Source organism: Vidua chalybeata, chromosome 26 (genome assembly GCF_026979565.1).
Source record: "Vidua chalybeata isolate OUT-0048 chromosome 26, bVidCha1 merged haplotype, whole genome shotgun sequence".
Lineage (NCBI taxonomy): Eukaryota > Metazoa > Chordata > Aves > Passeriformes > Viduidae > Vidua > Vidua chalybeata.
The window spans coordinates 4,290,963-4,307,167 of record NC_071555.1 but is presented as its reverse complement, the minus strand read 5'-3'; the positions used below and the strand labels follow the sequence as shown (position 1 = coordinate 4,307,167).

The 16,205-nt window shown below is 47.5% G+C and overlaps 1 protein-coding gene across 1 annotated transcript; it reads left to right on the top strand.

Moving 5' to 3' along the window:
- Window positions 1–1,512: 1,512 nt before the first annotated feature.
- WNT9B (Wnt family member 9B) lies at window positions 1,513–9,400 on the top strand. The gene is made up of 3 exons (XM_053964924.1): window positions 1,513–1,813; window positions 7,690–7,955; window positions 8,924–9,400. Exons 1-3 carry the CDS (start codon window positions 1,513–1,515, stop codon window positions 9,398–9,400), a joined length of 1,044 nt encoding a protein of 347 aa, XP_053820899.1.
- The last annotated feature ends 6,805 nt before the right edge of the window (window positions 9,401–16,205 follow it).

The following is a 16,205-nucleotide window of genomic DNA, read 5'->3' as shown; positions in this document are numbered from 1 at the left end:
AAATAGCTCAGGAACAGCTCAGGAGCACACTTTATACATCTATAAAGTACAGGGGGGACTCAAATCACAGCTGCAGTGCTTGACTTCCATGGTCCATGATGAAGAGGAAGTGCCCAAAAAATAAAGGTTCCAGAATATTTCCATTGATATGTCTGGTTTGGGCATTTTTTGGGGCAGGGTTGAGGCTCTCTGTGAGTCTAGGTTTGGGAAGCAGGTGACACTCCTGGTCAGTGCTGCTCCCAGTTTGCAGCCCCCAAATCCTGCATCAAAGTAAAATAATTTGTCTGTGATTTCAAGCATCCTGAAGATATCAAGTAAGATGAGTTTTGCAAGAGAAATATTGTCTTGCCATGGAAAGTGAAACCATTTGTCTCCAATATTTGTGACATCTTTCAGCTGAATTGCATTAACACATAAATGCATTGTTGTTGCATTTGGGGCAGGATGTTTTTATTTGACCTTTCCTGTATTTTTTTCAGCAAGGATATGTTCTCCCAGCAAAACTCATGCTTGAGGAGGGAAGTGGTTACTGGTAACGTCCTCCCAAATGGCCTTTCCATGGTGTGGGGTGTGGTAGCAGGGCACACAGACCCTGGGAAGGAGCTGGCTCCTGCCTTTAGGAGTCACACAGAGCTGTGGCACAGTGAGCAGCAGCCAGGGCTCTGTGTGACACTGGCTGTGCTGTGACCCGTGAATGGCTGTTGTCATGTTCTCTCCATGGAGCCAAGAGAACTTCCCATGGGGTTGCTGGTGACAACACACATGGCTTTCTCCTCCTCCCCGTGGCATCAGTCTGGGACTTTGCCCTGGTGTGTGGTGGGAATGGGACACCAGATCTAATCAGTCTGTATTGATTAATCTTCTGAGCTGGTAAAATGCCCAACCTGCAGCTTCCTGAATATCCTTCCCTTCTTCACCTTTTCCATGATGGTGATCTTAGAATCATCATGGAATCCCAAAATGGTGAAGGTTGGACCTTTAAAGACCACCCAGTCCAGTCCTGTGCCATGGGCAGGGGCACCTCAGGGTGGCTCAGAGCTCCTGCCCAACGTGACCCTGAATGATCCTGATGCCTCAGGTTTTAGCTTTTATATTTTTCAGGTTCGGTGCTGCTTTAGTGTGTGGCTCTGGGCTTCGTATCAGGGGATGGTGAGCTCTGTTCACAGAGCAGGGAGACAAAACAATTCCTTCTCCAGCTGGGGACCAAGGACAAATGATCCAAATCTCAGGCCCAAGAGCAGAAAAACAAGCAGGATGGGACTGCATGGGCTGGAGCTGGAATTGGACAATGAATTCCAATGTGCAAATGGAGCAGAGCTTATAAAAGTGAGAGACCCTGTGACCTGTGGGGCATTTTGTGACCATTTTGGGTTCATCTGGGGTGTAGCCCTGGCTGGGCTCTGGTGCTGCCCAAGGTGGATCCCTTGATGCCTCCTAATAAATCCCTACTTTATTCTTTAGCTCCTGCAGTCTCTGTTCTAGCTCAGCCTTCTCAAGGCATCAATCCCAGGGATGTGCTCCCTAACTCACCTCTTCTCCTCCTTCTTTCCTTCCAGCCTGACCGGGAAAGAAGCCCTGACCCACTTCCCATCGCTGGGGGCCCCGGGGGGCTCTGGCCCGGGCAAGGGGCATGTGAAGCAGTGCGAGCTGCTCCAGCTGTCCCGCAAGCAGAAGCGGCTGTGCCGGAGGGAGCCGGGGCTGGCGGAGACGCTGCGGGACGCGATCCGCCTGGGGATCCTCGAGTGCCAGTTCCAGTTCCGCAGCGAGCGCTGGAACTGCAGCCTGGAGGGCCGGCCCAGCCTGCTCAAGAGAGGTACAAGGTAGTTGGTGTGCAGGGAAACGCTGGCTGCAGCCCCCGGGATGTGCCAAATTAAATCTCCCACAATGTCGTGGTAGAGAAGGAGACAGCACTCCACACTCCATTTTCAAAGCAACACTCTCCATTTGCAGAAGGCTTCAAACTGTTTTTATTATAGCATGCATGCTTTTTATGCATTCTTACAAAGTTCATAAGTTTACACTTTACTCACTTTACTCAGACAAACAAAGTGCTCATTGGAATAGGCAGCTGCAGGTTTCTCTTATTTATCCTTCTTTCTTTCTTGGTTTCTGTGTCAATGACCTTGGTAGGAAATTCTTTCTGTGGTAGACATGGATCCTCTTCTCAAACTTCTCTCTGGCTCACAGAAGTCACTGTAAAACCTCTTCCACAGCTGTCATGCAGGGAAACTGGCTGCAGCCCCCAGGATGTCCCAAATTAAATCTCACATGAAGCAAAGTGACAGGAGTGCTGAGAGCTCTGTTTCACCCAGAGATGGGAGCTGGGCAGTTCGGGCTCCTCTGCCACAAAATAAGCCTTGTCCTCATCCTCCCAGCATGGTTTGTTCGTGATTGGAAAGTGGGAGGAGGTTCACATCTTTGGCTGGTGGCTTCTTCTCTGAGAGCAGAGCTCCTTACACTGAGCTCCCTCCTCTGCTGGGGTGGTGCTGTGGGAAATCAGGGTCAGTTAAAGAAAAAAATCCTTTTAGTGCCTTGGATATTCATGTATGTAAACCTCTGTTATTCTTAAATACAAAATTTAAACCTGTTTACTGTTTGAAAAAGCTATTTATCTGCATGCAGACATCTCAGTGCATGTTGACAAATCTCTCCTAAGACTCTTTCACATAAATTTGGAGAAATTTGAGCAGAGTGGTCAGAAGACCCACTGGGTTTTTGTTTCCCAAAATGATTTAGATGAAGAAATTGCCCTGTAAGGTCTGGATTTGAGGTAGAAGGGAACATAATAAATCCTTCCAATGCTTGAGAAAAATACAATGAAGATGGACACTGAAATTATTTCTTAATAAAAATTCTCTAAGAATGCATATAGGGTTTGCCAGACCTGTCCTGATTCAACCAAAGCCTGACTGTTACAGAGTTTCAGCCCTTCAATAATTTCTATTAGCACTTACTAAGCTTCAGTCTTCTGATTTATTGAATTTCAGTCCTTTGATAATGTTTAGCAACTTAATGTTTTTAAAAAAAGCACCTGAAGAAGCCAATATTAATTTTGATGAAAATCAATGCTAATTTTAATTAACATTGGGATCAAAACTTTTTAATGTTTCCTTTTAAAATTATCAATTTTTATTACATTAAATATCAACTTAATATTTTATTAAGTCAGCACATGCAAGATCAGATTTTCTTCATTCCAAGGCTCTAGTGTGAATTTTTAGCAGGCAGTGGAAGGAACTGTTCATGATCATTTTGAGTGTCTTTCTCACATCTGCACCTTCATCAACCTCAAAGAACTTGAAAATGACAATTGAATAATCCTCATTTTCAAATAGCTGGAAAACATTTAATTATCTGGCAGTGGCATGCCTTAACATTTCCATGGGCTCCTGACTGACAAAATAAAATATCACCTGTAATTTCAAACCTGTTTTGGCAGATGGGAATAAGTGTTTGAAAACTTTTATTACACAATTTTAAGGATCAAGTGATGATTTAATACAGCCAAGTATGCTGTGTGCACCCCTGTGTGACAGGACACTTGGCTGGGAGCAATTATTAGTTCTCATTTTCCTTTAGCTTGCAAAGGGGTTTGTTTCTTTCATAAAGTACATGAACATGGCTTTCAGCTGCCACTTTTGATCTGTTTGTGACATTTGTTGGAACTTTCTTGGAAATCGTTGGTCATGCAGCTCTCCCCTGTCACCCAGGTAGTGATGAGGTATTTTAGAAATGTTTAAATCATTTGATATCACCATGGTCCTAGAGAAACCATGAAGAAAAATACAGATTTTTAGCAGTCCTAAATGGTCTTAAGGGTGCAAGAGAGTGAAAAAAGTCCTTCCCAGTGAGATGGGCCATTTTTGTAACAGGTGAAAAGCCACATTCAATTTGCAATCACAGCTGACAAACTTCTGTGACTAATCTGGATCATCAGTGCTTTTCCTGCTTCTAGAGATGCCAAAAAGCAAACAAAAAATAAGCCAAGGGTTTTCTGGTTCTGGAAATGCCAGATTTATTTTACCAGTCTGTACCATTTGTTGCTCTTGATAGTTTTCTGGGTAAAACTGGGAAACTCCTTTTGCATTATCTGCAACCTTTCTGTGGCACTTATGACACCTATTACTCCTCAGTGATCCATGCAAAATCCTCCTGCATTTCTTCACCACTTCTTTAAAGATCCACAGAAAGAGTTAGACTTTAAATGGTTTCAAGCCACCTTGTTACACAGGGGCAGTTGGTGTCTTTATAAAAACATGTAAAGCAGTGATGCCCTTTTAGTGTCCTGGGTGTGCCATTAAGGGCTGCTGGAAGTCAGGTAAAGCAGGATTTCATCTCAAACAACTCAGTGATCTGGGAAAGAAGTACCTTTAGCAAAGAGGTCAGAGCCAGCCACTCACAAAATCCTTCCTGAGAAATGAGAATGAGTGCTCTGCAATCCTTCCATCCCTTAATCCACTCCTTTGCCTCCTGCTGGTTGGACTCTGACCTTCCAGCAGTGGTTTCACCATTGTCATGAGGAATCCAGGAATGGTACAGCAGAGGAGTGGTGACTCACAAATACAGAATTTCCATGATGGGAGATTTGGAGAAAAAAATTCTTCTGAGCAAAAAGGCCCTGAGCAGCTGGCATTGGAACCAGCCCTGCTTTGAGCAGGAGGTTGTTCTGAAGACCTCAAGACTCCTTCCATCCTAAATCTTTCTATACTTCTATAGCTTTTTCTGGTTGGTTGGTTTTGCTGTTGTTTTCAGAGAGATGCCTCCTCCACCTGCTCTGAAACTCTCTCACTCCTTCACTACAGCATTGAAAACTCTGATCCTGAGCATCTTTCCTTTGGCAGTCACCCCACAGTGAAACTCCTCCCGTTACAATTTTCCCTGTGGTCTGGAGCACACCACAGCACACAACAGTGGTGCCATTGCAGCAGAAATCCTTCTGTATTTATAGGCTGCTGAGCTAAGAAATCCTGCTGGAGAGATCAGGGCAAGGCTTGGACACATGGAAGGTCCTACCAGAGGGAGCTGGTTTGCTGCAGCCTCCTGAAATTCATCTCTGTGCTGGATGTTTGCAGCCAAACTGCCCAGATGTTCCCCCTGCACTGAGAGCTTCAGGTTCCATTTTGTCCCTGACAAGACATTCAGTGGGGTCAGGGGAGTGACCCATTCCCAACCCAGGCCCTGAGAGCCCAGAACTGGCCCCAGGCCCCACTGCCTGTGGTGACAGGAGCTCTGTTGTCACTGTGGGAGGAGAGATAGCAGGACACATGGAGCAGCCTCTGTTCAGATCCCAAACTGTGCTCCTTGGAGCTGATCACTGCCATTTGTGGTGTGTCCTCCTGAAAATCCAGCTCCAGCAGCTGCTCTGCCATGCTGCCCACAAGAGCTGAAGAACAGCTTTTACTTCCCTCATTTGTTTTGTGAATTAACAATTAAATGGTGATTGATTCCTCATGACAGAGTGGAGGGAATCATCTTAGACTTTTCGGACAAGTATTTGGCAGCCTGCTGATGTTGAAGCTTTGTTTGAAGGAGAAGGAGACGTTTCAAAGTCTGCTGGGTATCTGCAGTTGCTGCTGTCTGCAGTGGCCTGACCACAGCAATGGCCTCTGATTTCCAGTGGGCTGAAAACTGGCAGGAAAACATGGGGAAACCAAAGCATCTGAAATAGCAGGAGCAGTGTGGTGATCCACAAAGTCAGATTTAGCAGGGGCTGTGGAGCCGACGGGGCCTGCTGGCTCCTCATGGCATGGGAAAGGACCTCTGGAATGCTCTCCTCACCTCTGGGATCAGTGTGTCAGAGGGGATGTTGGGAATCTGGTAAGCATTTGGGGATTGGCTGCTGGAATGATTTAGCAGATTTAGGATCTCAAGTATCAGTTATCCTCTCTTAGCTTCTTTGGAGAGGCTTAGACACTGTTTGAAAACGTGTGAGCATCATGCTGCTGTCCACAGCCTGCATTGACCACGTCCCATTCCAGCTTTTACAAAACTTTTGGTGGATTTTTTGACATTCTTTCATTATCTTTAGAGTACCCTGAGAAATTTTGTAGAGGATCATCAACCAGAAAGATTAATTGCAAATTATTGCCTCAGTGGTTACGGTAACCAAAATGGTGAGGCAGACTGTTGGTTGATCTCCTTGTCTCCTCCATATTTCCCCAGCTCTCCCCTCATGCCCATGCTGTTGGTAGATCTTCATCTAAAATTCTGCAATTCCAAAGAGCTCCTATGAAGTCTACTGAAGTTGCTAATGAAGCCTCTCCATTATGTTCATGATTAGTCACATTTTTCATTCTTCTTGCTGGCAACCAGCAGGAGAACTCTTTGTCCCGCTCTCTTGGTCATGTTTATGGTGGCCATCACTCAGATTTCAGCACTCAGTGTTCTGATCCACTATTACAGCTGCATGGGAGTTCTCTGAGGGAACAGAATGATGGAGAGATTTGAGGTTGGACTTGGTGAGTTCTAGAACTGGCTTCCAATGCTTTGCTCCAGGCAGGGCTCAGTGCAAGTCTAGGTAAAGTCTCTGTGGTTGTCTCTCTCTCTTCCATTATAGCAAAAAACAGATTTTCCTTCTGATGTGGAAGGAAATTTGGCATTTTCACATGTGGAATATTTGTTTGCTTCATTATATTTTCTTACATGCAATGTGTAAGTGCTCTGTCTTCCATAAACCAAATTTTTTATATTTTGTCTGATCTTATCCATTCCTGCACTCAGAGCTATTGATCAGTCACCTGTCTCTCTCTTCCTTGCACTAATTCCTAAATTTTGGACTTGTTAAACAATTTTGCATTAATAGTTTTTTTCCTGTAAATGAACTCTAGTGGAAATATTAAGATTTTCCTCAGGACTGAATAGCAGATGAGCTAAATATAAATAAATAAAAATATTTTAGCATTTGGGTCAGGTTTGTGTCAGTCACTGTTTCTGAAACTTCTGTGAAGCTCATGGGTATCAATATTCCTATTCCTGTCTGATCTCATGTCTCTAGACTCAATTTTCATTCAGTCATTGTACTTTGATTCCTGGTTAAAAGGTCATAGTCACACCATGACCTCAGGGATTGTAGCCAAGCTGGGAATCCTGCTTTGGGGAGGAGAACAGCTTCAGAACACACCCCCACAGTCACTGGGAGTACATAATTTACAGGGAATTCAGAAAACCCACACACGTGTGTGATTTGCCTTCTGGCCAAGATGTCCTTCAACATGGAACCCTTCCCATTCCAACTACATGTGGTCTTTTCATAGAAAATACCACTACAGTCCCAATTAAAAACATTTTTTCAATAAGAGGTTGGATTTTGGGACACTTTCTCAGTCTCTGCTGCAGATTTCCTGATTTTATGACATAATGTGATTTCAATGATGGTCTGTCATTGCGCCAATCACCTCTGTGCTGGGGACAAACAGAGCTTGGTGGCTGTCATATTTTGCAGTTGGGTGTTTTCCCAGGACTGTTTGTCTGTTGCCACCCTTCCCTTGTCCACATTGAAGCAGTCACGGGTGAGACTGGGGTGTCACTACACCGATCCCTTCAACCTCAGTTCCTCTGCTGGGGACGGTGTGGGAGCACCGCAGGAGTTTGGTCCCTTGGTACTTCTAATTATTATGCTTGGGTTTAGGCAGGAGAGGCAGGGAGGTGCCTTTTCTAATCCTCCCATCTCCCAATCCTTCTCCCGTGCAGGTTTTAAGGAAACAGCCTTCCTGTACGCCGTGTCCTCGGCCGCCCTGACGCACTCGCTGGCGCGGGCGTGCAGCGCGGGGCGCATGGAGCGCTGCACCTGCGACGACTCCCCGGGCCTGGAGAACCGCAAGGCCTGGCAGTGGGGCGTCTGCGGAGACAACCTCAAGTACAGCACCAAGTTCCTGAAAAAGTTCCTGGGGCAGAAGAGGATCGGCAAAGACCTGAGGGCCAAGGTGGACATCCACAACACCAACGTGGGCATCAAGGTAGGAGCTGCACCGGCGGGCTTGGGATGAAGTTTGGACTCAGTGTGAGTCTTCCAACCCATCCTGTGTGTGAGAGGAGTGTTCACTGCCCTGCTCACACACCAGACCTGTTCACCTGTGTGTCCTGGGCCTTATGGGGCTGAGAGTCCCTGGGGAATCTCCTGAGCTCTTGTGTGAGGTGATGCAAGTTGAGTGGCAGAGGAACATCCTGTGTCCTCCAGTGGTCCCAGGGTGGGTGACAGGGAGACACAAAGCAGTGACAGCGGTGAACCTCCGCAGCTGAATGACTCCAGGGGTTATGCCAGGGCCACAGGTGGTTCTGAGGACAGCTGGAGTTTAGAGCTGGTGGCATGTGCGAAGCAGATTAAAGACTGAAACTCTTGAGATCAATTATGAGTCTGCTGGTGACTTGCTATGGAACGAGTCCTGTCACAGGTTCAGGTCAGAGAGACCATCACATTGAACATTTTGACCTGTAGGTTACAGGCTACTGACTCATCATTGTCTTCCGTTTACTGAGTCAAATTGTTTAATTAGAGCACTGTCTTCATTTGAATATACCAAAAGGAATCCACCATGTTGGAGATACTCAGTTTTATGACTGACTACTCCTACTGTGCCAAATAGAATTAATAAGAACTTATTTAAGAACTTACTTGATGTTTAGCTGGTTGTCCTCAGGCTATCCACCCTCTGGCTCATCTGTCAACTCTGTAGCTATTCCTCTTCTTTGGTAGGGTTTTTTGGGGGTTTTTTTGGGTGTGTTTTTGTTTTGGTTTTTAATTTTTGTTTGTTAGTTTTTGTTTGGTTTTAAAAAAAAGTATTATTATTAACATTTTTTCCTCCACAGAATAGAAATAATGCCAATAAAACGGAAGTGCTTGCAGCACTTGTCTGCGATCTGAGGTGTTGCCTCTACCAGAACTAGGTCCTGGCAGATAATAACCACCACTCTTCTTCCTCATCAGGCAGTGAAGAACGGCCTCAAAACCACCTGCAAGTGCCACGGCGTGTCCGGCTCCTGTGCGGTGCGGACGTGCTGGAAGCAGCTGTCGCCTTTCCACGAGATCGGGCGGCTCCTGAAGCTGCGCTACGACGACGCCGTCAAGGTCTTCAGCACCAGCAACGATGCTGTGGGACACTCGGAGCTGGTGGGGCCGCACAGACACGGCCACTCGGCCAAGCAGCCCGCCCTGCCCCGCCCCACGGACCTGGTGTACGTGGAGGACTCGCCCAGCTTCTGCCGGCCCAGCAAATACTCCCTGGGCACCGCAGGCAGGACCTGCTCCCGCGAGGGCAACTGCGACAGCATGTGCTGCGGCCGGGGCTACAACACCCAGAGCCGCCTGGTCACCTTCTCGTGCCACTGCCAGGTGCAGTGGTGCTGCTACGTGGAGTGCCAGCAGTGCATGCAGGAGGAGGTGGTCTACAGCTGCAAGCAGTAGGGACAGCCCCGAGGGGCGAGGCAAGTCCAAGGGAGCAGCAGGGGGACAGGGACACGACTCTCTGCTATGGAGTGAGGGCAAAGGAGACCACCAAATGTGTGCATTGCTCTTCCAACCTCGGCATTGAGATGCTCCAGACCTCAGCATTGAGATGCTCCAACCTTGCCATTGAGATGCTCCAACCTTGGTGTTGAGATGCTCCAACCTCGGCGTTGAGATGCTCTAACCTTGGTGTAGAGATACTCCAACCTCAGCGTTGAGATGCTCCAGCCTGGGGAGAGCTCCTGTGTGAGCAGGGAAAACCAGAGGCTTTGTCGGGTATGGGGTCAGGAAGGAGGGACAGAGAACAGGGGGGATGTGGGTACAGCAGAAACCCTGATGCAGCCACAAATGTCCCTCAAGTTCAAACTTGTACTCACCTGTGAGGGAATATCCTCCTGCACCCCTCAGGTGCACTCCTGGAGATGCACTGGGGTAGTGACACTGGGACACTGAGGCTTGTGCCCTGGATCCTGCAGAGAAGAGAATTAAGGGACCAGGAAGGCCACAACCAGAGACTGGCTCCAGGTGTGGCAGGGCCAGCCGTGCTCCTGCACTGAGGCAGAAGGACTCTGGCGGTGGGGGATTGCCAGTGCCGTGCCCTGGGAGCTAGCTGAACCCTTTCTGCTGTCAATTCACCAACACACTGATGAATAATCTCATTTTGGCCCAGGAATTGTGCCTCAGGAATACCAGTTTACAAACGAAGGGAGCTCACGTTCATCACCTCCCAGGTCTGTAGTTCGGGTATGGGACTCCAGGTACATTTTAACCACGTTTTAACCTTGCTGTTCCAGGTCACCTGGAACTGCTGCAGTGACAGTGTTTGAGCCACGGGAACTCAGCTGAGGGCTGTGAAGCCACCGCTCTGCAGCATGTGGCCTCACAGGGGGTATTTATTGGTGGTGATCCAGGGTGATGGTGCCAGTTATGCACCTCTCTTCCTCCTCCCCCCCAGTCAATCAGTCAATGAATGAATGAATGAATGAATGAATGACCATTTTGTCCTATGTGCAGCACACTCAGCCTCGTGCCTGAGGTGTGTCCCATCCCACAGTCTTGCCCTGTGCCAATGACACGTAAAGGCTCTGAAAGGGAATTAGGAACCACAGGAACCGGGGCATCTGAAAAAGGTGCAAGTCACGAGTGACAATCCCTGTCCTGAGAAGTTGGGTATATCCAGCTCTGCAGGGTGAGGGAAGGTGACCCAAGGAAAAGAGCACAGGCTGTTGGAGAGTCACGAGCCCCTGACTTTGAACCTTGTTTTTCCCTTTGACTTTTAGCTGAACACACCAGACACAGCCTGTTCAGTTCCTTTGCTTGTGATTTAGGGAGCAGTTTTGGGAATGGCAGTGAGGCACCCCCAGACCTGGCCACCAGGTAAATGCAGGTGTAGCACAGCCTCTCTGGGTGTTCAGCTCTCTGACAGTGCATTTTCCTGCTCCAGGGTTTTCGTGGTTCATCCTGCAGCAGCTCTGGATTGTCCCTGAGGTAACAAACTTGCTGTATTTACTCATTCTTGGCAACAGGTACAAACCAGCCAGAGTGGAGATGGGCTGGTGCTGCAAAGAACATGGGAATCCTAAAGCTCAAATCCAAATTCACTGGCAGTGTAAGGGGTGAAGATGCTGGTTTGGGTAGCCAGATGGGCTCATCCACAGGTGCAATTTGGCTGCATTCCAATAGGATGGAGCCCTCCTCAGAGGTGTGGGATCTGCCTGGGTGCTCAGCTTGGCAGCGTGGAGCTGCTGGAGTGGGGCAGCTCAGCCACTCATTACAGCTGCTCTGAGAAATTCCCCGCAGTGAGGAGCATGTGCTCACACTCTCTTTACCTTGACTTTGTTGCCCTTTTGGTTTTTACAACTGTTTTTGACTTCTGCTCCCTCCAGTGCTGGCACAGGGCAGTCTCAGGGCAGATTGAGCAAACTGGCTGTTTGGAGGCCACTTCCCTCTCACCAGCTACAGGTCTTTTAAAGGGCTTATTCCTTTTTATCCCTTTTCTGGCTCAAGTTGACTTGAACTGAATTAAAGAGTTTATGACAGACATAATACTGCAAATAGGCCTAATTAGCCTTACTTTTTTTTACCTCCTAAATACCCAAGAGCAGACCATTATTTATATGTTACTTTTAATCCTTTTGGAGTTGAAATCTTCCCACGAGTCTCAATTTTGAGCACTCAATGAAAAAGCTTCCAAATAAGCTAAAATTGGCATAGTGAGTGAAATGAGCAGGAAACTCGCTGTGGCTGAACTATTGATCCCAAACCCTCTGCCCCACTGACCTCCAGCCTTGTCCAGCACCAGAGAGGAAGGGAATACCCCATCTCAGGAGGGTTCTTTGGGATCCCATGCCATTACATGGATCATTCCCATTTAAACAGGGACTGTGGCTCAGTGGAAAGAGCTGGATCCCATTCCTTGGGAAGCAAGTGGAGGAGACATCACTCTGTCCTCTTGCTCTTATCAAATCTGCACAGGAATTGCTGAATAAGAACTGGACAAAACCAAATTTCAGGGAAAATTAAGTTTCTTCGTGTACCAAAGGGGACTTTTGGAAATTCTTTGTCCTGTGTGGCTTAGAGCTGCTGGAGAAGATCTGAGGAAGAGATGGTTCATTCTCTGGTACCCTGGGGTGGGTTTGGGCTCAGTGGGATGTGGAGGTTTGGCATTGGGCTGGAGTGAATTTGGGTTGTTCACTGTGAAGCCAGGTCTGGATAAGGACATCTGATGTCCCCCAGCTTTGCTCTGGTTAACTCAGAGCCCTCTTCAGCCCCTCCTGACACTGCTGCAAATCTTCCTGTCCAACCCCTGCCAGGCAGCACAGCCTCAGGGGCTGGAAACCAAATGATGAACATTGATGGGAAAGAAATAATTTTAAATGCCTGATTTGAGGATTGGGAAAAGACTTGAGCATGGTTTTAGTTTGAGGCAACACTGATGTCAATCCTTTTGATTTTTAGAGATTTTTTTATCATTGAGTTTTTTAGAAATGGTGCCATGGATAAGGGAGGGACAAAGTTTGCTTGGGACAGGTATTGTGGCTTTGAGGTTTTTATTTCATTCAGTTGTCCAGGGCTGTTTTGTTGGGTTGATATTCCAAAATGTGATTTAATTCAACTGACAGCAGTGGGAACAGGGAGCAAAACCTGAGTCTGTTTGGCCCTCAATATTCTTGGGCTTGAATTGTATTTTCCTCTGAACCAAGACCAAGCATCATCTTGAGCAAAGCTCTTCTGCCACCTCCTGGAGATCTGGGCTGTAAAGATCTGAAAGTCCATTTGGACTTTTTAATTGTGTCACACACCTTACAATGTACTGCAAATCTCGTGGATTTGGTTATATGTGTAAATGACTGGAATGACAAGGGGATTGCATTAGTCTTGACAAAGAAATCTTCTTGGCAGCAAATCTGAAACCTCATACCCTACCTATAAAAAAAACCCTTTTCCAAGTGCAAATGTGCCTCATTGACTACTGATGGTAAAAGTCTGAGCTGCACAGACTTTGCTGGGAGTGTTTTGATTTGGGCTGAATCTTTTCCTCTGCACCTAAAATCCAAATAACCTGGGAACAGCCATAGCTCCAAATGAGGGTCCTCACTGCCCACACAGGGGCTACACTGCTCACACAGGTAAGTCCCTGTCCCTCTGTGGACTTCCTAGTCCAGCTTTTATTGGTGGAATAGTGTGTTGCATTGCTGGGCTTGGTAGTCATGGATCCACCAGGTCTGTTGCAGGGAGGAAATAGAAATCCACCATCCATCCATGCATCCATCCATGCATCCATCCATCCATCCATCCATCCATGCATCCATGCATCCATCCATCCATCCATCCATCCATCCATCCATCATCCATCCATCCATCCATCCATCATCCATCCACCATCCATCATCCATCCATCATCCATCCATCATCCATCCATCCATCCATCATCCATCCATCATCCATCCATCCATCCATCATCCATCCATCATCCATCCATCCATCCATCATCCATCCATCCATCATCCATCCATCATCCATCATCCATCCATCCATCCATCCATCCATCATCATCCATCATCCATCCATCCATCCATCCATCCATCCATCATCCATCCATCTATCCATCCATCCATCCATCCATCCATCATCATCCATCCATCCATCCATCCATCATCCATCATCCATCATCCATCATCATCCATCATCCATCCATCCATCTATCCATCCATCCATCCATCCATCCATCCATCCATCCATCATCCATCCATCCATCCATCCATCCATCATCCATCCATCCTCATCCATCCATCCATCCATCCATCCATCCATCCATCCATCCATCCATCCATCCATCCATCATCCATCCATCCATCATCCATCCATCCATCCATCATCCATCCACCATCCATCCATCCATCATCCATCCATCCATCATCCATCCATCCATCCATCCATCATCCATCCATCCATCCATCATCCATCCATCCATCCATCCATCATCCATCCATCCATCATCCATCCATCCATCCATCATCCATCCATCCCATCCATCCATCATCCATCATCCATCATCCATCCATCATCCATCCACCCATCCATCATCCATCCATCCCATCCATCCATCATCCATCCATCATCCATCCACCCATTCATCATCCATCCATCCATCCATCATCCATCCATCCATCCCCATCCATCCATCATCCATCCATCATCCATCCATCCCATCCATCATCCATCCATCCATCCATCCATCCATCCATCCATCCATCCATCCATCCATCCATCCATCATCCATCCATCCATCCATCCATCCATCATCCATCCATCCATCATCCATCCATCCATCATCCATCCATCCATCCATCCATCATCCATCCATCCATCATCCATCCATCCATCCCCCATCCACCCATCCATCCATCCATCCATCATCCATCCATCCATCCATCCATCCATCATCCATCCATCCATCCATCCATCCATCCATCCATCCATCATCCATCCATCATCCATCCATCATCCATCCATCATCCATCCATCCATCCATCCATCCATCCATCATCCATCCATCCATCCATCCATCCATCCATCATCCATCCATCATCCATCCATCCATCCATCATCCATCCATCCATCCATCCATCCATCCATCCATCCATCCATCCCATCCCATCCATCATCCATCCCCCATCCATCCATCCATCCATCATCCATCCATCCATCATCCATCCATCCATCCATCCATCCCTTTTTACAAGGGGATGGAGTGACAAGGAAAGAGGAAATGGCTTCCCACTGCCAGAGGGCAGGCTTAGGTGGGATAGTGGGAAGGAATTCCTCCTCATGAGGGTGGGTAGGCCCTGGCACAGGTTGCTCAGAGCAGCTGTGGCTGCCGCATCCCTGGCAGTGTCCAAGGCCAGGTCAGACGGGGCTTGGAGCACCGTGGGATAGTGGAAGGTGTCCCTGCCCATGGAGGGGGTGGAATGGGAGCTTTATGGTCTCTTCTGATCCAAACCATTCTGGGATTCTATAAAAAGTTTTACTGAACCATTTCTGATGTTTATGGGTTCCACCATCCCCAAGTGAGGAGCTGAACCTGCTTGGGAAGAAATCTCATCTTGGGAGGCTGCCCCATCTAATGGTTATAGCCCAGTAATTCCTGGAGGCTTATCCAGGGATCCGCTGCTCTGATGGAAGGGCAGGGCAGTGCCCAAAAAGGGCCAAAAGGGCCATGTAAACCAAATCCCAACAATGAGGGGAATAACAAACCCCACTCCTGCAAGAGTCACTCTACACCTCATGTCAGACCTGGAGGCCAATTTCAGCAATATAATAAAGATGTCACTTGGGAAAAAAAAAAGTCTGTGCTTTAAGGGAAACAAAACTTTTGTCTACCTCAAGATGTACAACTTGTGTGACAAGACGTATGGGTGTTATTTATATTTCTTGTATTTCCTCTAGAAAGGAAGTGGTGCTATGGGGTTTAAGTTGCATTACAGTCCTGTTTGTACCTTGTGTTAATTTTTATATATTCATTTTGATGATAATGTGCATATTTTATTGTCCAGTGTTACACAAGTGTCTGTTTTGCTGTGTTCTTGTCAGTCAATAAATACCAGTTGTTTTTTAAGAATGTTCATTTCTGCCTTTCACCTCTGGGAAATACTTTTGATTAACCCCATTCCTCCACAGTCACAATGATGTTATTCCTGTAGTTCTCCTTTTCAGACACCCTGTGCAGGAGATAACTGGGAATGCCCATTCCTGCCCACCCAGCTGTGAGGGCTGCCCAGGTGGGCTGAGCTCAGGTGTTTTTGCCTTGAGGAAATGTGACTGTGGTGAGCCAAACCTCATCCAGGACATGTCAGTGGCAGCTTTCCTGGAGCAGCAAAACAAACAATTCTCCTTTGCCCGGTTGCTGTCCTTTGGCCGTGCCACGTGTTTGGGTGTGACAGCCTGTGCAGCTTGGGAACTGGGCTGATGGAACTGGGGCGGGTTTTGTTGAGCCTCAAAGACATGACTGCAAGGTGCCCTGTGCTCTGCAGGCTCTCCCAGGGGAGCTGTGGAACCCCAGCTCAGTCTGTGCAGGGAGGGATGATGGACTGGCCTCGTGCTGCAGTGACCGTGCCACACCAGGGGCTCCTTGCCCTTCATCTTGGGCACACAGGAGCTGCTGACTCTGGCAGTGGTTGAGAGTGCCTTTACCAGGTGGTCCCAAATAGCTCCTCCAGACCTTGGTTTGGCACCAGGCCACCATGGCAGGGTGACATTTCCT